This window comes from Aquila chrysaetos, chromosome 11 (genome assembly GCF_900496995.4).
Source record: "Aquila chrysaetos chrysaetos chromosome 11, bAquChr1.4, whole genome shotgun sequence".
Classification (NCBI taxonomy): Eukaryota; Metazoa; Chordata; class Aves; order Accipitriformes; family Accipitridae; genus Aquila; species Aquila chrysaetos.
The window spans coordinates 3,705,332-3,730,666 of NC_044014.1; the positions used below are offsets into that span (position 1 = coordinate 3,705,332).

Here is a 25,335-nt window from a genome sequence, read left to right on the forward strand (position 1 = left end):
GACCTGGCTGGTGAAAAACAAGGTCAGAACATCTTTGAGGTTAACACGGGCAGGATGCTGGGAAACCTGTTCTGACTTTGACTTTCGGTGCGCGGGATGAGCAGTTTTAGTCAAAGCTCACAGAAGTGAACGATGCCATTTCGTCTTGTGCGGGAGAAGTTTTGCTGTGTCTTCGAGCTCCCTTGCGGAGAGGGAGCGAACCTTGCTGGTATTCTTCTCATTCCCCCACACATGCTGTGTGAGCTGTTTCTTCCCTTAATGACCACCTGAGTTGCAGGGTACCTAACGCTGTCCCATTATGACTACCCTGAGGGTTTTGGCCGAGCTTAAGCCATTTTAGGGAGAGAACTTGTTTTTACCCATCTGCTTTGTTGGAAAACATTGTTAATCTTGTTCCAAGGGAGAACATGCTTTCACCACAACAGTGGTTAGCAGTAGTGTCTTCATTAACGTTTTGGAATTAGAATGGTAAAATGCGTGCTACAGTTTTGGCAAGTAAAAGTTTGCCGTAAACATTACAATGAGTGATGGAAGCAGGGTGTACAGCCGAGAGCCTGGAACAGCATGGGAGGCCACTGACGTGCTTAATTTCATTTCAATCTTTTTCTATTGAAGTTTGGGGAGGTGAGGTTTATGGTTTATTTTCCAAGCAGTCAGGAAACAAGAAAGCTCTCAATCACTCAGTGATTGCCAGCTAGGGAGGTGGTTTTCTCCCTTAGTTGTTAAGATTTGTTTGCTTAGACTGTTCTTTGCTGTGTTCTATACACTGAAACCTCATGCAGTGACTAGTTCTGAAGACGGGATGCTTTTAGGCTTTAAATGCTGTGCTTGTCCCTCTCGCCTCCCTAGCCCCAGCACACCGGAGAGCAGCTATCGCTGAGAGTACCTGTGTTTCAACACACTGTCTAGGGACAACGCAGAGCGCGGCTCTCACTTTTGGCATTGTAGCATGTGTTTATGGAAATCTGCTCTTTGTGCCAGATACTGTTCCGCTCGTGCAAGGGGATGGGAGTGGGATTTTGACATGGACTGCAGTAAACACAGCATTATATAAACTTCTGCATTAAAAGAACTGGGTAGAAGTAGAGAGACCTATTTTTCAAACGTAGTGTATGATCAACTCAAATCGTCTATCTACAGACCATGTGAAATAGGCCAGAGGCTACTATCATGGAGTTTATACTGAAACTTTGGATGCTTGGTTGATTTCCTAGCTATTATAGTTTTATTTTGCTCCCTTCTTTTCCTCAGAATTGTTGTGCTAATTAAGCTCTGCAAATTTCAATCTCTCAGGTTCTTCAATTATGACATTGCAGTCCCTCTATGGCAGCACACTGGAGTGTAGCAGATAGGATATTATGAAGTGGAGACATTCAATGGGAAAATGTCCAAAAGCATTTCAAATCACTTAAGATAATTAAACAAGGGGAAAGAATGTGGCGTGTTTAAAGAATATGTGGTAGTTTTGTGAATAGGATGATGTTAGGTGCCTGTGCATGGGAAACTCATTACCCATGCTTCACTCATTCGTTATATTGTAATGAGAAAGAAGAATTGAAAAACGCCTCTGTGAGTATCGCCTTCATGAATATCAGGAGGTACTTGCACTGAGACCACCACCGCAGAAGCAGCAGCCTTAACTGACTTGTTTATTCCTATGGATATACCTGCGAAGAAATACGGCAATTGAAGAAATAACAACTAATTCCAGTCTAAAGGTCAAACTGACCTGAATTGAGATGCTTAAGAATTAATGGAGTATGCTGGTGTCAGCAGGCAGAGGTTTAGATGACATTTTTTCTAACTGCCAATATGCCATCCTGTTTCACTCTCCTCGCCTCCCCCATTTGTAGGCAAGGTTTAAAATGCATAGCCGGAGGGCTTTTAATACGAATTTGTCTAACAGAGTGAGGCAGTACTTGGATGGGGGAGAAAACAGGCACTTTATCATTTGGAAGGAGGAGAAAGAGTAACAAGTATAAGTAAAGGTCAGATGTCTGTCTGAGCTGCAGGCACCATATCTGAGGAGAAGGGAAGCACCACAGCCTTGCACTACCAGTGGCTTGTTATGATCAATGCTCCCACAGAGTAGGTACAGCAGCTGACTGTTATCATTTAAGAAGTCACAGGAATATTTAATGTTCTTCCTAAAACACCAGTTCTTAAAGTAGAGTAACTATACTGACAAGTTAATCAAAACCAAAGGGAAGCAGAAGAGCAAACTTAAGGGCATGAAAAGTGTGTGTTCGTCTCCAAAGCTCGATAGGTTCACAGCACCTTCTCTATATCATTAAAAGCAGTCTGTGCAACCTCCTAACCAAAGAGCGCACTGCTCTGATGTTGGACCCCAGAACACAGATGTCCATGTGTGACCGTATTTGAAACAAGATTTAAGGGGAAGATCAGGGGCTGCATTTCCAAACCTTTCTACAGGATAAGGAGTTGCATAAACTAAAATCAGATCACACATCTCAGTGCTGTGAGTCTTGCAGTGTGTATGCAGATTACCCAAGATTCATTCCTAGGCATGTCAGACCTCAGAATCAAACAGTCGACAACATTCTAGCTCAGGTTTGAGGCTGCTCTACACCTCCATGAGATCCAAAAGAAAACACAGTGCTGCTTTTAGAAATTGCTCATGGTGTTTCTGTTTCAGGCGTTTATTTTAGCTAAGTGTCCAGTTCCTGCTTCACTTTACCCCAACTCAAAGTCCTCGTTAACGCTTGATGGTAGTAGGCAGATGACGCCACATCCCTGGGAGTGCTGGTGGGTTTGGGCTGTATGCCACAGAGCGCCTGCCCAGGAGAAGCAGCCCAGGTCTCTGCTCGTTCACTAGCACTAACAATCAGACAGTGCTAGCAGAAGCAGGGATTTATTATTGTAAAAACTTGAGTGTCTTCTGCCAGCCCTGATTCCCTACTGAAGCAAAGGTCAAGTTTTATGCTCCATGTCAGGCCAGAGCAAGGCATGGTACTTCTGAGATGTGTAACGGTGAGCCACGTACCACCCAGGATATGTTGAAGAAATGTGTACTAGACCATCCAGACATCATTTCGTTTGGCTTTAAAGCAGTGCTGTTGAATCTCGTTTGCTGGATGTCACTTCAGTCTCACAGAGCAGCTTTGAGAGATTTGTAGATCATTTTGATGGATAACAATGTTGGTGTCTTCCCCCAGATGTATTGCAGGGGGCTGACCTGGAACAGGGAGGGCAACCAAAGAAGTTTCATCCTAAAAGACAGATCGAAAAACAAGCCCGTGTACTGTTAGAAAGAGATTTGCTCCTTAGGCTTTTGTCTACCGGTTTCTCCTATATCACCAAGGGAAACCCTGGTGTCTGCTCCTACTGTGATGATGCTTAGATTTTTCCTGAGTAACACTAACATGAAAAGTACACAGTTCTTGTCATTTTTTATAGCCTGATATTCTATACTTGGCATGTGGATGGTTAAGGGAGAATTTGATAATAATCTGCACCTATCTGAATGATATATGTACCAAGAAGGAAAAGAATTGTTTCAGCTACTGAAAGAAGTGTAACTAGGAAAAACTAGGAAAGGCTGAATATCAGGAAATGCATCATGACAGTAACAGCTGTTGGAATGCAAAGTAATCTCCCATTGAAAGTGGTGGGATCAGCATTGCTTCTGACATTTGAAGCTCGACGAGACAGAACCTAATTTGATCTACAGCATACTTGGCTTTCAGGGAGGCCATCTGTATGATCCACTAGATTTTTTGCCATCTCTAACTTCTGCGACTCTGTCTTTCTGACTCTCCCTGGGTGATGAAATATCATTATAACCTTTTAGAATAATATATTGGTGCCAGGAGAGCAGAGACTGATTTTCTCATTTGCAAGTGAGAGGCGGTGCATTAAATTACCATTCCTGTCATTAAATGGATTGAGTAAAAAATGTGATGTGTTTGAAACAGGACATTTTCCCCCTCCCCAAACAAACCACCTAAGAGTTCACATTGTGTGCGGCCAGGAAGGTGAGAGTTAGAAGTTTAAATAATGTTCATCATATTCCCTGAGGCTTAGGTTAGTGGAAGCTACTTGACACCTGAAAATGTTTCAGCAAATCTGACGGGTAAGCTTCCTACTGATTTACAGAGGATGATGAAGCCTGTGCTGTGTCTGTCATAGATCAGGAGGGATAAAACTTGTCCTTCTGGGCCATCAAAGCTTCTACATGTTAATTTGGCTCTGGGAAATGTGAAAAAATCCACGGTGCTGACAAACACAGCAACTAAGTACATAAGTAATTTAACTCAAGAATTGCACTTTTGCATCTTCAGACACTAAATGAGAAAGTTGTGGTGTTGCTTCAACTGATTTTTTTTTAATTGTATCCAGCAGTTGATCTGGTTCTCAAAAGCATTTGTTTCTGATTCTTCATGCAGTGCAAAAAACTGATAATCATCTGGTACTGTTGAGCGTTGTAGCTGACAACATTTGAAACTCCAGACATGGTGATGAATTGCACTGTGATATATTAATGTTATTTTGATCCCTGCTCTTTCAAAATTACATTGATCCAATTAGGTTAAGTAGCTTGCCATCTAAATTAATTTACTTTCCTCTATTAATCTCCTTTACTGTGGGTCAAAACCAGAAAAGTAAATCAATCTATTACTTTGCATATCTTTGGGGGGGGGGGGGGTAATTAAATTACCTAATAGACACATATGTTGAATTCATTGTTTGGTATGTTAAAAATTATTGCCATAATTGGAAAGTGAAGTGGTGCACACTCGGTTGTGGAATTTGAGTGCTTGTTACACTTAGTTTTCATAACCTTTCAAGACATGCCTTTACATGACTTGCTGTCCCTGGATACTAATGCTGTGTGCTTATACGGCTATACAGCTTTTAAGCTATTAGGCATTTTGAAAGTGGGGATAACAGCTTCTTTCTCTGCCAGAAATTGTTGGACTCCCTGGCAACATGTCTCGTAGAGGTCCCCAGCCTCTACAGTGCAGAGAAAACCTTTCCTCTGTCTTGCTCTCAAACTAGTACTGGCACCGTACGTGGCAGGAAAACAGAATTCTCAGCAGTGATGTCTTAGTTACTAAACTGAAGGAGTGTTAATGCAGGCTTCTGAAAAACTTCCTCGTTTTCTTAAAAAGGTCCTTCAGTGGTACATGAAATTTCTGTGATTTGAAATCCTTCTTTAGCTTCTACATCAGGGCTTGCTTTTTATTTTATTAGGTTGGTCCAATAGTGGGAGTCCATCATCTTGGTGCTCTTACCAGTCTTTTACTACTCACACTGGGAATTCTTATGTTCAGCCAGTATTTCACCAGGGTAGACCACAAAATTCCATCCTGATAGGGAGATTGAGGACAGCTACACCAGGAATTTGTTTGCCTGCAATATTCCCTCACTTTGGTAAGTAGAACTGTCCATGAAAGACTCAAATGAAAATGAAGCAGTGATGTAAGGGAATGAGATCCAGTGGCTGGAAACTGAATGTTGATACAGTCAATCTAGATACAAAGAAGTGCAGTGTTTTTACATTGAGCTTAATTAACTGTTAAAAACTTATCAGGCTTGTGATAGCTTCTTCATCATGGGAGGTCCAGACAAGGGCTTTATACAGTAAGAAAATGGATGTGGTTCCATCACAGTCATCGTACTAGAAGAATAATTCAAGTCAAATGGCCTATGTAATGCGGCAGGTGGGATTGCTGATCACAGCGCTCCCTTCTGGTATTAAAATCTATGAATCTATGAAATATTTTCTAAATCTGTGCCTGAGGGTAGAATGAACAGAAGCAGAAAGGTCACCTTTATCATCACTGCTGTCAAACACTTTGGAAATAGCAGAGCACAAAGCAAGTATATTGCTCAATCATTTTGCCCTTATGCTACATCTGTTACCATATCCCTTGCCTGTATTTTGTCCCATTAAATAAAAATCGCTCTGGTATCCTATATAAAATCCCTTTTCCAAAAAGTGCACAGCAGAACTCTGCTGGCTTCAGCGACGATGGAATCTTACCTTTTGCCTTTACAAAGGTAATTAATGCCTGCTAAGCGCAGAACTTAGCATTGTTGTTATATAAATAATAATGATAATTAAGAAAGCAGCTGCTCTTTGTGATAATGAGACAGTAGGAAACATGGACACAGCACACTTTGTTTCAGGCAGGCCTTCTAGAGGCTGCAGGCACAAGAGGTGAGATAAACGTTGGTGTCAAGTGCCCTCCAAGACACCACAGGGGGTTGAGGTGTCCCTACAGAGCTGGTTGGTGAAATATAGAGAGTATCTAAATCAACACTAGATGCTTGGCTGGGCAACCAAATCCTGCTCTAGGTGTGGTGGTTGGCTGAGATCCAGAGCAGTTCCTCTACAACCCACCAAATGCTGCAGTGTTTTAACATTCGGTATCTATTAATATACTAACATTTCCCACAAGCTGAAAAATGTAAAGTGAGAAACTGCTCTTGAATACTCATTGTGTTGGGGCTTTGCTATCTTCATCTTTTTACGTTGCCGTTTCCTTCCTTTTTTTTTCCTTTTCGTTTTTTGTTTTGGTCTTCTTTCATCATCTTTTTTTTTCTTCTACCTTAAGATAGAAGCTTTTAAAGATGGGTTTTCTCTCTAATAAGTGTTAGTACAGTTCCTAGCACAAGCAGGTCCCGAGCGTGACTGAGCCATTGGATATTAATGTGATGCAAATAAATCAGTAACAAAAATTAAATGTTTGTTCATGTTCTAGTTTTAATGTTTATATAAAGTGCAAGAAATGTGCACCGAGACTGTGTGCTAGTTCACACTAATATATATGCAAGAGTGCAGCATTAACCAGCTTTAAATAAAAGGGCCCGGTTTGTTCAAATGAACAACCCAAGGGAGAAATGCGTCTTTGAAGTGGAACAGAAAGAACACTGTGAAACACTGTGCCAAAGATTTTTCAATAGCCCAAACTCTCCAGTTTTCTGAAGGTAATGCTGGCATTTATGTTTGGTTTCTTCCATATTGTGCTTTTGCATTTCACTAGAATATTTGTCAAAACTCAAGCACGTTTGTGTTGAGGAGCATGGCTTAAGACCTATGTTAGGAGTAAATGTGGAAATGTATTCTTCCTTCTGGCCTTGTTAGAAATGCTCTTTAGATAAGGAGTTGAAAAACAGATCAATAGCAAGACTTCTTTTTTTTTTTTTTTTTAAAGGCAGATGCTGCTTTCCCTATTCCATGAGTTTACTACAAAAAGAAAAGTTTTCATAGCTGTCACACACATGCCCTTCTCTGGAGATTTCTGGAAAATGGCAATTGCAAGTCAAAATTTTTTATATCATTGCCAAAGACAGGAGTGGAAGTGTGGAGAGAATGAGAACAAAATATCTCATCACAGACATGGTCTTCTACCAACTCCTGATACGTTATTTCAAGTTGTTAGATTTCCATTCATGAATATCCTTTTCGGATGATCGGAATAAATCCAGTTCTCTAACTTCTGTAAAGTTCTCGGAGCGTTTTTCCTTGAGCATCAATGAAAGAAGTTTGTTTCATTTACCAAGAGCTAAACTAGTCTCTGGGTGGTCACTTGCTGATGAATACAATACATTATATAGTAAAATAAGTAACACAGGGAAAACATTTTCCTTTTCCACAAACCACCATTACTTAACAATACTCCAAATGTCTAGATTTCAGAATGTGTTGAAAATTACATGGAAGGTTCAATACTGAAATATGCTGGCATGCAGTCCTCATTTGGAAGAGAAAGCAGTCTGGAAACTTGTAGTCTTTTTACAATTAATGAAGGAAGTGTTCATGCACTGCAGCTTCAGTATTTGGAGTTATATTTTCTCTTATTTCGCACACAGCCCCAGTAGTCATTGTATCGTTAATGCTTGGCTTTGATCGCTATCTCAAACGGAACCACTAAAGGACAAAGTCAAGGTGATGTGGCCTTAATATTACGTGTGCTCTATTTTTTTCAGGGGCCTGTTAGCCAGCAGCTTCACAGAAACACATTATTTGAAAGACGGCACTGATGTGGTTCTCGCACGCAATTACACGGTAAGGTTGGTGTTTCGTGGGTACATGATGCTTCATCGTTAAAACCCAAAGTGCTCTCTGCCGGGATCTGAGCCATGGGATGAAACAGCTCGATGTGTGATCTTTTTTTATTGTTGCCTTCAGTACCTTTTGACTGCTGTGATCCTACACATGAATTTTTAGAGAGAGACTTTAAAGCCAAGCTTTGGGGTTTCAACCAGGTGACTTCTAAAATCTGCAAGATTTATTCAGCTTCTTGGAAATATACCCATTAAAATTTTATAATAAATGCAGTCATTGTTGATCAGTTATGGAGGAAAGTCCTGGTTTGGTTAGGAAGAAAGCCCTAAATATCTGATTTCTATAGTGCAGAAGCTCACATCAGAGGTTTTGAAGGCTTGGGTGTCTTTCCACATTGGGGAAGCCATGGCTGAGGTTTGGGAGAGAGGGTTTGTTGTTTGGGTTTATTTTTTAAACCAGACCGTAAGACTGTTATGGATGTACTTTATACATACACATATGTATGTATGTATGTATGTGTATGTTTATGTGCATATATAAAAAAATATGGCTACTATGATCTGTGTTAAAGTCAGTAGTTAAAAACTGCTTTTTATAAATAAAAAAGGCTTTAAGGCAGTAAGGTTTTTGTCCTCTGACAGTATGAACGCCTTAATTAGAAACAATGCAGCAAGCGATTTTAATTACAAAGTTTATCTTTTATCTGCCTAAGTGCTGCAAAGTATTTGTTATGTTATGTTATTTATTTATTGACACTGTCAGAAGAGTCATCGTGCTTTGTGTTCCTATCCATAATGGGCTTTGTTGGTATCAGTAAAAGGCATTATTTTTATGCATAACATCTTACTTCTGAAAAAGCATCTTCATTATAGCTCCAGACCTCCCAAGTAAAGCAATCATTGTGAAAGCTTTCAGTGTTTTCTTTTTTGCTGGATGCTCATATCTTCTTCAAAATCAGCTTAGTAGAAAATAGTCATTTGTTTTAGAAACAGGAAGGTTGTATAGACTCCTAAAGGAAATAAAAGGAAAGAAATGAAGCACACAAGTCTTTGACAGATTAACCTACGTTAACATGAATATGTGTACAGCTAATGATAGCTAGGCTTTCCTTTACTAAAAAAAAATATCTGTTTTCATAATGGTAGTAAGTCATGATTAATACTGACAGTGCATTTTGCTGCCTAAAAGATTTTTTTTGAGAGATCAGTGAATTCATTTTTCATTAAATGCTGCAATATGGTTTAAAAAAGATAAGTCTCTGTGATTTTATTTTTATATCTCTTCTTCACTGAGGACATCAATATAGTCTGTAGTTGAAACCAAATCCAATTTCCCGTTGAAAGTTGCTTAGTCAAATTCTGCTTGGAAGTCAAACCAAGTCAGGTTTGTGGAGCTGTCATTTGGGGAGTTTCTCTAGTATGCTAGTCAGTGTCTAGGTTATTTTTCTGGTTTATAGCACTGGAAAAATTTGCAGTTGTCAAAAGCGTTTTTTTATTAAATGATCTCAAGTAAGGGTAGAGTACTGTTTTAAGTATGACAAATCAGCCATGGTAATTATTTGTTTTTAGGGGGTCATCCATTTTATATATTAGTTTACAGGTATAAAAAGATGTGATAGGAGAAAAAAAAAAAATCCTGCAGTTCAGTGGAGTTACTGAGCTAGAAATCAATTTTCTACCGGTCCAATTGCAGGCCATGGTCTGATAAGTTTACATTTTCGGTATTGAACTTTGGCATCATATAGCATGTGGATCTCAGAGAAGTTGTGAAATGGGCCACAACAAGGAGCTCGAAGTTAATAAAATGACAAGTTGTGTGTGGAGAGGGAAAGAAATCAGGACCTTTGCCATAATTCACTCTTTGATAAAGACAGCTAGACCGCAGCAGCAGCCTGTGTGGGACGAGATATCAGCTTTCCCTTCCCCTTTTAACTGAGAACTGCGCTTAACACCGGTGATGCTAAACCCCAAAGACTGCCTTCGTAAGAGCTCTGAACTATGAAGTGAAATAGTACACTTACACTGAAAACTTTGACATCCACAGCAATTGTGACTGAAGCAATAAACCCCCAAAAATTCAGTCTATGACTTCCTCCCTTCTATTGTGGCTTTATCCTTGCTAATGTGTTACTGACTCTTTATGAGTACTGATGATAAAAATGCCCAAGAGTAAAAACACTATTACGCTGCTTCTGTCATTTCTTTCACTGAGAAAAGCTATTGAGATGTGAATTTAGAAAGTCAGATGTTGCTGTTCTGCGTTCAGTTGCTCATGTTGGAAACACAAATGCTCTGAATAAATATTTTTCATGGTATAACCTTATTTGCAGAAAATTCATATCTGAATTACTCCATCTTGCCTAGCGTTTTCATGCCTATTGCTTTCTTTAACAAAATCAAGGTGGTCTTTAGCAGTCTGCTATGTGAGGCTTTGTAAGTCAAAGCCATGCCCCAAAACTGAAAAGGTTAATTAATGCAGCTAGATGGATGTGAATGAACCAAATAATAAAAAGGCACGGTGAGATGACTGTCAGGTTGAAGCATGAGTGATAACTTTCCTTTGCGCTAATAAGATAGGAACCTTTTACAACAGTGTTTTCAGTTTCCAGGTGGCATTCAAAGGAGCCATGAGAAAAGAAATGCTGGACGTGACACAGGCATTGCTTTCCAGTCAGTCACATAATTGGGAATGTAATATAACCTTTAGTCAACAATAAAATTAACCTTGATTCCAGACAGATATGTATATGTGCTGAGAAAGTATCTCTGTTGTGGGTGCCTTTTGCAAGCAGTAGATTATTAAGGAAATACAATAACCTAGCCCACAAAATGAAATTGGATTATTGCCTCTCAAAATAGAAGACCCTCTTATTCTTGGTTGTTCTTAATAACATGCAGCCACTCGGTTGGGTAATTCAATAAAACGTTTCCTTTCCAACCTGTTTCCCTTTCCCTTCATCTGCTCTGTGATTTTTTTCAGACTATAGGGTTAGGTCTGGCTTTTTTATACTTCTTTTTATACATAGCTACCTCTTATAGACATACATAGATGTGAATGACCTTGAATAAAAATGTGCCTCTACAGAAAGTAACAAAATGTGTCAGCTGATTTGTTCACCTGATTAATTTTATAAAATATTCCATATTGTAGCTTTAACTAAAATAACACAGAAAAAGGTGGTCAGTCATGCAATTTAAACACCATTGACCCTCTTTAAAAAAACACACCACCAAACAAAACAAAACAAAAAACCCACTCCCACACTTTGGGGTTTAAAAAAACACCCAAGATTTCCATTTAGGAACCATTTGGACTGTTAAGTACGGTGAATATTTAGTGGGGCAGGAAAGGTTCTGTCAGTGTGGTTCTGACTGCTGTAGCCTGAAACTGATAATCGCTTTGAAATAAAAGGGATGGAAAACCATGAGAAAACTAGAGCGCAAAGACCGTTTATGACTATTGAAATGTTTTCTCTTTTTTTGCAATCAGGGTCACTGCTATTACCACGGCAATGTACGAGGGTACCCCGACTCCTCAGTCAGTCTCAGTACCTGCTCTGGACTCAGGTGAGCCAGTATTTCAGTAATACTTGAGTATTAGTAGTACTTGAGCTCCTTAAGAAAGCATCCTAGTACCCGTTGAGTTTTTCTTTTGCCTTGTAATGAATGTATCAATATCCATTTTTCAAATGTTGGTACAATCTCTGTAAAAACGTTTTGCCTCTACTTGCTCTGAGGAGAAAAAAGAAATAGGTAATGCAATCTGGGGGTTTTCCATGATTTCCCTTCTCTGTTGCTGCCCATGCTTCCCTATGCCCTTTTGCAGCAGCGCAGTGCTTGGCACATTTTTGGGCTAGCAGTGCCCGGTGGCCCTCCAGTCCTCCTTGTCCTCAAAGCTGTTTCACCAGTGATGGCTGGACTGCTTTGCAGCTGCAAACCCATGCATCATCCAGCAGTCTCATCATTAGGAGAGATTGCTTTATAAATATGGCTGTGGAGCTCAATAAATTGCGTTCATGGCAGGTATGATGCTCAGCATCAGGATTTTAGCTACTTGTTAACAGAAGAGTAGCAGATTTACAGTGCCGAAAACCAAACCTCTTCTAGGTTTGAGAAAAGAACAGGCTGACAACATTTTAAATACACAATGGACACAGTTCAGGAAACAATTATCTTCCTTACTTGGACAATCAGAGACGGGTATTTACTCACAGAGCTGTTCCAAATCACAGTAATTAACTGTAAATTGGCTCTAGTGTTCTCCCCGGAAAACCCAGTTTTCCTGTCAGATTTCCAGCTATCTCAACATTTTCTGGATTTGCTTAATTTTTCTACAAACAGCATGAGTAGCTGGAGTCTTTTCCCCTTGGTTTTGCATTTTGTGCAGTAATGGCATTATCAAGGCTTTTATGACGGAGCTCTGGGACAGACAGCAGCAGAGAGAGCAAACAGTTTGTTACCAGGACCCCTCTCCCTCTTGGAGGGACCCATTCGCTGTAGTGGATGGGATTGCTGTGGCTCATTCCCACACAGAGAGGGGTTTTATGGGTGCTTGGGTATGTATCTGGCATGTTCTGCAAGGTTACTCTAATTAACCCCTTGTATGGACCATGGCAGTCTGCATTCACCAGTCGTTCTCGCAGTCTGTAAAAATATAATGCAGTGCTCTTGGTATTTTAGTTAAAGGGATTGTATTGCTGCAAGGTCCACGGGGAAGATTTGCACCCTGTGGGACAGGGTCTGCACCAATATCTTGTTCCAGAGCTACCTAAACATTTAAGAACTCTCAAGAGAAATTACTCTTCTCCACATTAAAAGCATTTTCTTTGTTCTCTAATGTGCTCTTTTTAGAATTGTTGAGCTCACAGTGTTGTTTCCCAGTTTTAGATAGTCAGGTATGTCAAGGCAACATATGCTGGCAGTGACATTTTTCTCTTATCTGGCACTATTCCAGATAAATCCCCAAAGTGCAAGCTGACAGTGTTAGGCTCCTTCCCCATAGGAAAAGTGTAGCAGCATCTTTTTCAGTACAAAGTTTCATAAGTTTCCCTGCCAATGCGTGTTTTGCTCTAGCAGGAGAACAACTGAGGACGTATGTCAGTATCTGTGCCCATGTAATCGCTGCATTCGCTGCTGAGGTTGGTTAAGAAAGTGTCCATGAGCGAGAACAGTTTGTGATAAGGATGCCTGTTGACTTACTGCACAAAACTCATTTCACAGCCTGATAGCCAATAGTAATAACTTCCAGTCATTACCTGTGCTTGATCTGAGCCAGCAATGTCTATTTAAAAGGCTTCATAATGCACTGTCAGCTCCTTGAACCACCCAGGCCCTCTCATTAAAACTGGTTAGGAATAAAAGGCCAGGTGGTGTGAAATCCCAAGTAGCTGCACTGAGGTCCTGACAGGACTAAGCATCTTCCAGAATCAGGCCCACAGGTCACTGTATACCTCTGCCACCAAAACATTACTGTGGCAATATATCCCTTGAGAATTTGAGTGGAAAGATCGAGTTGAAGATGTCTCTGGTCATTGCAGCGGGGGTGGACTAGATGACCTTTAAAGATCCCTTCCAACCCAAACCATTCTATGATTCTATGATTTACTGCAGGTGATCCAGTCTGAAATAATATGAAGAGAAATAGGACAATTCAAAACTACTTCATGGCTTACTTTGCTGGCAACTTTACTAGTATTGCAACTTGAAAGAATGGTTATGGGTAGGATAGGATAGGACAGAATGAGATGGATAGGATAGGATAGGATAGGATAGGATAGGATAGGATAGGATAGGATGATGTGCTTGCCCACCAACCTGCTAGAGTAGGCACCCTGGTTTTTCCACTGCATGATAAAGACTGCAAGCTGCAGGGGCAGAAACATAAGACATCGTGTGGCCATGGAGCCCTGGGTGAGGACAGTCCCTGGAGCAGCCATTTCACTTGCAGCAGCCAGTAGAAGGAAAGACTGGTCTCGTTCTCAGGGTCTGTTCCTGGCTTTGTGACAGTTTCTAAGTGAATTGGACAAATCTCTCTGTCTCAGTTTCTCCATCTGTGAAATTCATTTAATGATTCTTACCTACCTCACGCAGCTGTTGCATGGAGCTGAAGTTTCAGCGCCTGAAAAACATCTAATGAAAGGAAGTGCAAGCTGTTAGCTCGCTGAAATCTCAGAGCACTAATATTCTCCCACTCCTACTAGACAGGCACCTTGGGCATTGTTCCAGGTGTGGATAGGTAGGGACTGCGTCTTTTCCCCCAGATTAGGAGAGTTCATTAAAAGACATGAAACTAGTCATAAAGAATAGGTTCCACATTTTAGTATGCTCTGAAGCCTGAGTGCTCAGCGGTAGTCAAAGAAGCAAAAAGGATCATAGGAATTACTGAGACAAAAATAGAGGATAGAACAAAAACCCTCATTACCACTTTATAAATCCATAGTGCACTCACATCTTGAATTCTGCATGCAGTTCTTGTTTTCCCCTCCCCATCCCCATCTCAGAAAAGGAAGCATTATATCCAGAAAAGGTACAGAGAAGGGCAAAAATTATGATCAAAGGTATGGAACAGCTTTTATCCAAGAAGAGAAAATAGACTAGGAATTGTCACTTTTGAAAGGAGATGACGGAGAAAGGGGTATGATGAAACAAGGTTGGATGTCACGCTGAAGAGGGGACAATTACTGAATATTTTTCATAACCCCAAAATTAGGAGACATCAAATGAAACTGTAGAGCAAAGGAAAGTACTTTTTTATTCACCACATAATGAAGCTGTGGAGCTCACTGTCACAGGTGGGTGTCAATGTAAAAAGTTATCAGTAGATTCAAAAAAGATGAGACAATTTGGGGAGGGGAGCTGGGGGAGCCTCTCCAGGGCTGTGAAACCCAAAGATGTCGCTGACACTCATGCTGTCAGAGCTGGGGGTACCAACTGGGGGGTGCTTGTTATGTTCTTATATCTTACCCTAAGTACCTGCTGTTGGCCAGGTCCAGAGACAAGGTGCTGAGCCGGAGCAACCTTGCTCTGACCTACTGCAACCATCAAGTTCTCACTTACAGTGCAGCCGTGTGGCTGAGCGTTTGAAGTGTGTTATTAGCTTGTAAATATGACATGATTACTCTATGATGAGCTACAGAAAGAATCAAGAGTGAAATCTGCAAACTAAGAGAGTTTTGACTAGTTTACGTTTTTCAGGCAGAGGGGGTGAGATACAAAGATAGATGAGAAGCAGGCTCGCCTCTCTTATACACAGACCCTCACGTATTCCAGCTATGTTACATCCTCTCAGACATAACGTTCCAGTGCCTCCCTTCACGTAGGATTACAATGGCATAAATAGTTGGATTGATACTGATAGCTGCCTAAAATGCAGGTTAGAGGAGAATATAATCATGCCATAATCTGTATCCTGCTGGCTCCTCCAGAGGAGGAAGAGCTGAATGGCAGAGAGGAGACAGTAAATGCTGAATGTGCGAAATGGGAACAATGGGTAATCAGGATTTCCGGCGCTTCCATCTGGATAAGAAAGCCAGTTAGACCGTCAAAGCTTGTGGGAAGGTGAAGGTACGACAAAGTCAAGTCGTTTCCTGCCTGTCCTCAGGAAATACCCTTCTGTTTATCTAGCTCGGAGGCTCTTCAAGTTTTTAGCAAATAATTTTGGCCTGTAGCCACCACACACATCTTCTGTGATAAATTTGTATAAACTTGAATGATTTTTCCCCTATTACTTTCTCTGCAAATGCAGAACCTAGCAAATACACAGGAAAATGCAGCCTGAAGAAGAGCACAATCTCCATGGTCCAGGGGCTGGCAGAGGATGCTGGCACGGGGATGTGCAGCTACAAAGGCATCCGCAGTGACCTCTCTGGAGGGGGGAGCTTGAGAAGTGCTCTCAGAAATGCCTCGGTAGTTTAAGGATACAAATCTCACAGGAAGCCTTTTCTTTCTGAAACACTAAAATGCTCTTGAAAATCCTAAGAATCCCTCAGAGTTACCCAACTGTGAGATAATAAGCCCGTTCTCACATACAAAAAGTATTCCGTCATTGTCCAACCTCATCGGCAACTGAAAGATGCTGTGTCTACAGTGACAGTGATGGGGATAAGGCCCCAGAACTGAACAGACAGTCATTTTTAATGGTATTACATATTTATGCTACACAAGGCTGCCAATACTAGAGCCATCCGTTTTTCAAATGGTCTGGCTGAACCCACTGCATCCCAGACGCAGTCAGCTGAAGAGGGGATTTAAATATGACACTCCAGACATCAACTATTTAAAAAAGTCATGGAAGTAGGAAACCAGTGAGAAAAAGATTTAAATTCCTCCTGACTCCTCAAGCATGATTTCCCCCCAGAAGGGGACATTTCATCCAAAAAAGAAGTTAGGAGAAAATCCCAGCTGAGAAAAGCACTGGTTTGGATGTGTGCTTTTTCTCCATACTTTCTGAAGAGCTTTTAGTTCATATAAACATCTCACATGGTTTGTAAGTTATCTGACCGTGAAACTACTGGAGGTTTTTGAGCTTAGTGTTAGAAAGCATTCAGCTTCTGGGGTTTCATAACTTCTGTATTCTGGCTGTTCAAGTGGTAAACAGCTCCTGAATCACGATCACCTCTGTGATCTGAGATGAACATCATGTCCATTCTTTGACAATTATGTGCACGCTGTCCCCAGGTGCAGAGTAATCCCCCAAGCATCACTGCTACTGCCAGGAGAAGTATGAGAGATAAACTGTACCCGGCTGTTTGAGCCTGCCCCTTCTCCATCAAGTCTGTGTCTGACAGCACTTAATTTAAAAAAAAAAAAAAAACCAAAAACAAAAAAAAAACCCAACCCCCCCCCCCCAAAAACCTACCCCTAAAACTATTTTTATACATTTTGTGACTTGAAAAAGCATCCTATGAGCCTCGATGTGATGTGCAAGTTTGAATCAAGCCTTCTTTTATCGCTACACTGTTTGCTGCACAGTGCTATAAAATGTGCTCACTAAATTGGCACTGATGCTAATGCCTCTTTCCTTCTTCATTTTTCTCTGCTTTCCTTGGTCTCTCTTGTCACCCTCCCAGTTGAGCTCACATGTGACACTTTCTCTGATAACACAATTACTGTTTCTTGCAACCCAAATGCTGGACATGAAATTGCATTATTGCTTCCAATTCAAGTAACTCCCTGCTTAAATTCCAGGCATCAAAGTTGCAGACCAATATGCATTCACTCTGGACAAATCTGTCTTGCACTGAGAAAGGATTAAGTGCGTGCTACAGTAGTCTCTGGGTATGACTAAATTTTAGACACTGTGCTATAGAATATATTTTCAGGTTAATGAAAGGCATTGGCTGGAATAAAACATATTTGACTAATGATGTGTCTGCATGAGAACACCTCTACCACTACTGCAATATGTAAAACCAGTAATGCTACTGCTTTAACCTCCCTTTGAGATGTTGCCCTTTGTTGATTTGGGTCAGACTTGTTATTTTAATAGAATCCTGATGTGCAGTATAGTAGGATAATGACATTACTTGGGTCTTGTGTGAAGCTTTTCATCAACAGATTAATTATTGTCTGTGGTTACTAAAATTTACCTCATTTTAAAGGTGGGGAACTGATGCAGAAAGAGGTGAATTGCCTGTCCAAGGCTGCCCAGAGGCAGTGGTGGAGAAGGGAATGCTTCTGCCTCTGGAGTCCAGCTCCCATTCTCTGTATTTGCCAGTCCTTTAAGTTAAAGAATGACCAAACCATTTTGAGACTATCTAAAGATCACCTAGCCCGTTAGAAAAACAGTCGGTAGGTCATCTTGTTCATTTATCCCAACAGTATTCATCTGCAACTTATTAAAACAGACTAAAAGTGAAGTTTTCATTCACTACTCCATTCTTTTTCTTCTTTTGTTTGGTTGCCTGCTTACTTGCCTGGGAATTTGTTATACAATGTCCTGAGAATGTAGAACGTATAAGAAAAATAAACAAAAATGCCCTATCACTTTATGGATCACCTTCTGATATCATGCATGTTGAGTCACACTGCAGTGAGTAACTGCTATACCTCTAGCACAAGCATCATGAGAACAACAGCCCAGGGCCACAAGGCTCCAATTCTGTTATCTATTCACTTACGATTCTCACTGAAATCAGTAGTACAGCTGTGGGATCAGACCCTTTACTTTTGAAGCTGTAGCGTTAATTATGAGATGAAGGTTCTGTAGGTTTTTAGGTGGCACGCGAGTACTGCGCAGTCTTTCACTGTGTCTGTGGGCAGAGGCAGACTTAATGTGAATATGTGGTGTGTAAGCATGACAGCCCTCTATAGCCTAATTAATTTCTTACAAACTGAAAACATCTACATTCCTCTTCCAGTGGTAATAGAGCTTTTTATTATTATTGTTCAGAAATGAGTATAACTTTGAGCTTCATTAAAACCAAATGTTTAATTGCTTTCATGGATATCAGATTTATTGATTTACTTAACTTTCCCTGTATAGTACAGCAGAATAATATATAACAGTTTCATATAATGCTGTCCTAGCCAAGTTTTACTTCAGCATCACAATTTCTCAGACAAGTATGCATTGATGGTTTATGTTGGCAGGGCCTTTGCTTCTGCTGACAAGCTGGAAAAGAAAAATCCCATTTATATTTTGAGATTTCCTAAAGTCTGTTGATTTATGAAATACGACTGGTCTTGCATTAGGTTTTGTTTTGGTTTTTCTTTTTAAGAGAAAAAAAAATCGTATTTTACTTTATCGACAATGTAAATAGTGGAATTATTCCACCAAATTGCATTTCCCTAATTGAGAGAGTCCTGGCAAGTTAAACAGCTATTAATAACCAATTAATTATTTAAGTTATGTTTAAATTTCTTTTTCTTTGAGATGGAGAGAGTTCTCCCATCATAGGCCATCTCATATACACATTCCCCATGTGTCCATATGGCATATAATGGCGTACGGTAGGTAAATACCAATGAGTCGCTCATGTTTAGAGCTGATTAGCGGCAATGTGGCTGTGGTTTATATGGTGCTGACCACCAGACACGAGCAGGGTCCAAACCCTGTTGAGAGGTAGAGTAAAATATTAGCTCAGGCTCAAGACCACACTGAAGCTGCTTCCAGTTGGCTTGGAGCCTGTGAACTGATCTCTGGACATGCTGTATGGTACAGATTTTTTTTCCTCCTCCCTCTCTTCTACCAGTGATGAAAAGGACAGCCCGATAGTTTTAGCGCTTGAGTTGTCTCTTGTCTTTCCTGCCTGGCTCATTTGCAAGATCTTTCTGACTTCCCAGCATCAGTATGGTTTGGGACTGGGGAAAATACACATGCCATGAATTTTGACCTGGAGATCAAAAAACGTGTATTTTATATTGCATTTTCCCCAAACATTTATAAGCTTGGGAATTCTGGTAGTCTTTTGCCTGGTAGAGGTAATGGTAGAAATCCCACAGATTTCAGGAGAAGTTGGTCTTAGCGAATAGCCACTTCTGGCGTACTCGCAGAGTTGCCAAAATCCCTTTGGAGTTCCTTGGATAATTTTTGGCTGGGGATCTGTAGTTGAATATACTGTCTATTTGCCACATTGGAAAACATTATATTATTTAACACTAATGTCTCCTGAAAAATTGAAAAGTTGCACCATCTTGTTCTTTGGGGAACATAGGCTGACCCAGGAATGTGGGAGAACCACGTTCAAGAGAATGACACAGAAATGGTGTAGGAGTAACGGAGGCTTTTTGAAACACGTGACAAAAGTGGACAGAAAAAGTAGTTATGGATTTATTTTATTTGCATCAAATGCTTAGTACTGAATGACTGGTAGGTATTGTTCATCTAATCTTGCCACACCAAAAATGAAAGAAACCATAGCTTTTGACTGGTTACATTTTTAAGGTGCTGTGCTTGGCACTGATCGATGGGAGAAAAATGCAATTGTAGGAAAAGAAAATTAGTCAAAAACAGAGATCTGGCCAAGAAAATTCATATTTGATATTCATTATCTTATTACAGATGGTCACAAGCCAAGTGCTGATATCCTGTAGGCAGCACTCAAAGGATAAGTGTGCATTAAATGAAAAGTATATTTTCCTTTATGCCGAATCTGTGGATTTTTTTTTACCACGGGATTACTTCATATGCAGAGGTGGAACTGTTCTTAAAGGCTCCTGCTGTCACTTGGGCTGGGAGTCTGAGTGGCAAGTTGAATAGGCTGCCCTCGCTCTGGCGTGCTCAATACAAAACAAAATTAATCCCTCTGGTATCTGACCATTTGTCCATATCCTCTGCAGCTAAAGAAAATGAGGGGTAAAGAAATGGTTATTTAGTTATTTTAGGCAGTTGCTGGGTATACAAGGGGTACATTGGAAACCTGGCATTGATGTGGCATGTTTTGGCTATGAACTCTTGACAACAAGATGCTGGCTTCTGAAAAAATTATTTAAGTCTATATTTTTTGAAGTTAATGTTCTAAGCATGATAATGTTTAACATTAAAATTAAAACCCTTCATGGTTTTACATTGGTTTTGAATTGTCAGTAAAGGGAGATGGTCAGGCTGGCCCATTTCAAACAGTGACTGATGGACTTCTGCCTCCATTTATGGATCCAGCTGCCTCCAAAATTAAATGATTAATTGCACAAGGGAAAGACAACAATCCTTATTTGATTGTGCTGATTACAGAGTCGCTGATTATCGGAGTAAAGGGAATATGTTGTCCTAGTTTCCTTAATTCTTCAAGGAATAAGGCAGATCTGAAAATAATTTAGAACTGTAGGGTGTAAGGTTACTCAAAGCATGGGGTGACCTGCTCGGAGGTCTCTCGTATGTCATGCAGGCTATAGTGTATCCTGACTGGAGCTACAAGGGTTGCTGTGATAAATCAGTCCTGCTTTTCTAACCGTGATCCATCATACGCAGCATGCCTGTGCGATGGGTAAATAATATATCTTACCTGATTTGCCAAGGGTACTAAGGAAGCTACAAATGAATCATCTGACCCTGATTCTTGGTTCAGATCAGTAAAGCAGGCAGTCTTCTGTTAATGCTTTTGCACAGCCTTTAATATCACGGGTTTCCAGTCTTTTTTTTTTTTTTTTTTTTTTTTTTTCCTCTGGGACTTCTAGCTGTTCTAGTTAACAGTAAAATGGTCATCTGTTGCCTTGGCTGAACTGATGCTAATGATGTTTTGTAGCAAAACTGTGCAGTCAGCTTGGAATGAAAATTTCAGTTAACTGGTTAAGAAGCCAAAAACTTTGAGCTGCTTCATCATATCTTGCTAAGAATAGAATAGCTAGGGCAGCTTTTTCCTAATAATTTTACTTTTTATTTTTAAATCAGTCTGTATGGTGTCATTAACCTGCTTCTGGGTCCTTCCCCTTCTTCCTTTTTTTCTTTTTTTCTTTTTTCTTTTTTTAGCTTTCTGCAGAAGAATTGTATAGAGACACGTATCAGTCTCACAATGGTTGTAGTACCTTACCTTTGTTACGGTACAGACAGAAATAAAAAGAGCAGACACTTCCTATACACCAAAAAGACATGCTAATAAAATGCAGCCAGCTTTGGGCTGAAAATAATTGCTCTTTAATAGCATATATAGACAGTATAGAGCAGTTTAGAGGAGGAATTGAGGAAGAACGCCTTTGCCAATTAAAAGTTTCATGGAATTCCAGGTAGGAAGATTGTATTTATTGTTGCTGAACCCTTGCCAGTGCTTAAGGATTAATGCCTTCATCATTTAAAGGCAGGAAGAAATTAGTAACGCAGTGCACTCTTCAGTGTAGTGGCTAATAGATGAATGCTTACAATACCCCATAAGCAAATCCTTATCCTTAGTTTAGAAAAGAGAAATGGGTTTTAAAGGGTCCCTTTCTCTGGTCACACAGTTACGTGACAAAACCTGGTGTCCAGCTCGATGTAGGAATTATGTAGGACTCTCCTGTGTGCTTGGCAGTATGTGCTCAGGATGCAAGTTATACATTCGCAAGTTAGGCACAGAATAATAAATTCCTTTCTCTTACAGTAATTTCTACCTGAGCCCTGTCTGTAAACCTACTTCATGCCTTCTTATGCTGTGCCAGTCCTGGTGTACAGTAGAGCAGTCTTCTTACTCTGTGGTCCTACAGTTGCAGTTATAATTAGTAATTCCAGCGGTATTGATGGAGATCGTCCTACTTTATGGCATATAGTACCAGAAATCCTATTCCAGCATGGGCAGACCATGGACACCCATACCACACTGCCTATATTTCCTGTGCTGAGCTGAAAGAACAGCCATATTGGAAAGATATTCAACCTTTTGTCAACTTTGTTTTACTGTAGCAGCTCAGAATAATTGGGCAGGACCTGGCACAAGAACCCAAGCATGGCTTTTATTTGGTGAGTTGTCTGGAGTATATAGGGGGACAGGTTTTTGGTTAAGAGGCAGCACCTGAAGCCCAGAATTGGCTACATATCCTAGGTTCTTCCACATGTTTCTTGGAGCAAGGTAGCGTACCTCTTCCTAAACCCCTCTTTCCTCTTTGCATACTGTAGCTTCCAGTAGTGCAATAAGAGTGCTTTCATTGATGGAAAATCTTTGAGATCCTCAGAGAGCAGGTGGTATTGCTGTAAAAATTATTATTTGGGGTAGTAAAATGAGTTAAACAGGAATCCACCGGTTCATGTATCTGAGCTTCGGTCTGCTGCCCCACTGTGCAGTATTTAATAATCCATTTTGATACTGCAATGCCTCTTTCATCTGGCAGAATTGATGCTTGCATCAGCATTTGGCTTAAAAGGTGTAATGTACACTGCAGATCATAATGAATACTTTCACTCTGTAGCTTTTCTTACAAAAGCATTTCACCATGCTTTTGTTCATTACTGTTTGCCATGGGTCCTCAGAAGCACACACATCGTGACTCCACTCAGCAATGGCAATGCATCACTGGGAGAATGGAAAACACATAAAACACAAATATAATTTTGCTCTGCAGTACAGCACTTCAGAAGAGGAAAATTTTCTTTGAGCCATTGCTTCTTTTAAAGTATAGTGTGCTGCAATGACAAATATACACCTTTGATGTTTCATGCTCCACTCGACCATGACATTGTAAATCAGCATTCTGCTTTTTCATACTCCGTCATTATTAAAACTTGTTATAACTTTGTTGTAGACAAACATACATTAGCTCTTGAAAACCATGTATCTTACTCTGTTCTCTTCTGTAACAGGGGAATTATTGTATTTGAAAACAAAAGCTACATTCTGGAGCCATTAGAAGGCGCTACAAGTGAACACAAGATCTACCGAGCAGAGAATCTGAAAATAGCCCCAGGATCTTGTGGCCACCAGCTGGACGTCTCTGCCACGAGAGCTGGTGACAATGACACACCACACCATTCTCAAGCTGGCAGGGTAGGTGGACGATGCACTTTTATGTTTGTGGTTTGCCGAGTACATCTCTGGTAGCATTTCCACATTACTGCCTGCCATAACTCTTTGATACAAAGAGTCCCTACTGAGCAAAACTTTAAACCATATAGTCAACTTATGTTGACATCATGTGCTTAAGTGCATGCTTAAAATTAAGCATATACTTACATGATTTGCTAAAGCTTTATTACTTTTTCTTGATCCTGCATGCGTAGCTTGCTTTTTATTTTCTTTTTGGTAATGAGATGGCACAGAAAAGTTTATGGTTTCATATTGTGGTAATATATTTTGGTTCATGTATGATTATAGCCAGAATTTAAGACCCCATAAAAACACTGAGCAATGTTCGGTAAAGTTCTTGCCCACCCAAAATGGAAGAGAGCATGATAACTGTGATGCTTTGCTAATATTGGGTTTTGAACCTTTACATTCTAGTAAGAAAGTATCTTATGCAGACAAAACAAATTCTCACCATATTATTTTACAGATGTTATTATCATAGTTGGTTTTATGTAGGAAGAAATGCACTTAATGTGAAATGCATCTAGCTAATGGAAACTGTAGAAAATTAAATGAGCTAAAAATCAGGAAGAGGAAATACTGTAATAAGTTCATCTGCATATTGGATGAGGATTGTAGAAAAGACTGGTTTAGGTGTTTGGAAATTATACAATGATACAAATCTGCCCCCAGCATTTATTAAATGTCACATATTGGGATTTATACTTGCATATACTACTAAGCCTTTGCATCAAGTTAATTGTTAAGGAAAGCAACCTAAATGGCATCCCTAGATGTTATTTATGTAGCAGAACTTAGTTATTTTACATTTTAGGAATAATAAATATTACATCTAATGCATTAGCTTTTGCATATAGCATTTTATGGGCTAAGCATATTTCTAAAAATATGTGTAGGTTGAAAGCATTGGAAAAGTACTTTTCACAGCTTTATTAAGGTTCCCCCCAAAGTCTTTCTGACTTTTGACTGAATTTCACTGAAGTAATCAAGGTAACACTAGGAAACTGAAATAAAACGTGTGCATGCAACTAGCTGATACAATCAAAGCAATTTTACTATTACTCTCATGGTTCTCACATTTTGTTGATGGCTTCAACTACGAGCCAGAATACACCTTAAATATCAGAAAAATATTTTTGCTGTGGTTCAGTGGACATAATTATAAAACCTGTCAACAGCCACATCATATGGATAGGTACAATATATATAATGAGTATGTTGGATACGCTTCTAATGTATGAATTTTGAAAGTTGTCAAATGTAATGTGTGGAGTGAGTTTTCACATTTCAATCTTGTCATCAGCCAAGTAGGCTGTCAGGACATACTGAATAAAGATGACCTGCAAAGTGTGGAGACATAAGGCTGCTCCAAATTACACTGGGTGACAGAAGCAAGCAGAAATCTCAGGTTCAGGGCATGATGAAAATTTTTGGTTTCTTGACAGGTTTGGGAGAGTTTTTTGTTTGTTTTTTTTCCCCTGACCCTTCACTCAACTACCTACACTAAATTCTTACTGAGCAGAGCTGAGATGTGAGATCAATATATCACAAAGTTAGACTAGCCTTCGGGTTAGATTTAAATACAGATAAATGATGGGACAAACAGTAGACTCAGCTTCCCAGATCCAAACATGAGACTTAATAGAGCAAGTCAGATAATGTAACAGATGTGTGCAGACATGTTTTGCCCCATTGGAGCTGGGTCTCTATAAATACTGGGTCATTTCATAACTCAGTGGACCCTCAAATTGCAGCAGGGAGTGTGTTTTTCAGTTGAGCTCCGTTGAGACAGGATCCTACAGAAAGCAAGCCTGATGCATAAGACAGCCCTACAGTATGGCTTTTTCTCAGTAGCCACACAAAAAAGCCATTTTGG

The 25,335-nt window shown here is 40.0% G+C and overlaps 1 protein-coding gene across 1 annotated transcript in view; it reads left to right on the plus strand.

Moving 5' to 3' along the window:
* Nucleotides 1-25,335, plus strand: part of ADAM12 (ADAM metallopeptidase domain 12) — a 185,998-nt gene that overhangs the window by 95,788 nt on the left and 64,875 nt on the right. Inside the window, 3 exon segments of the mRNA XM_030030998.2 lie at nucleotides 7,957-8,035; nucleotides 11,525-11,601; nucleotides 23,237-23,420. Coding sequence (XP_029886858.1) covers nucleotides 7,957-8,035; nucleotides 11,525-11,601; nucleotides 23,237-23,420 — 340 coding nt within the window.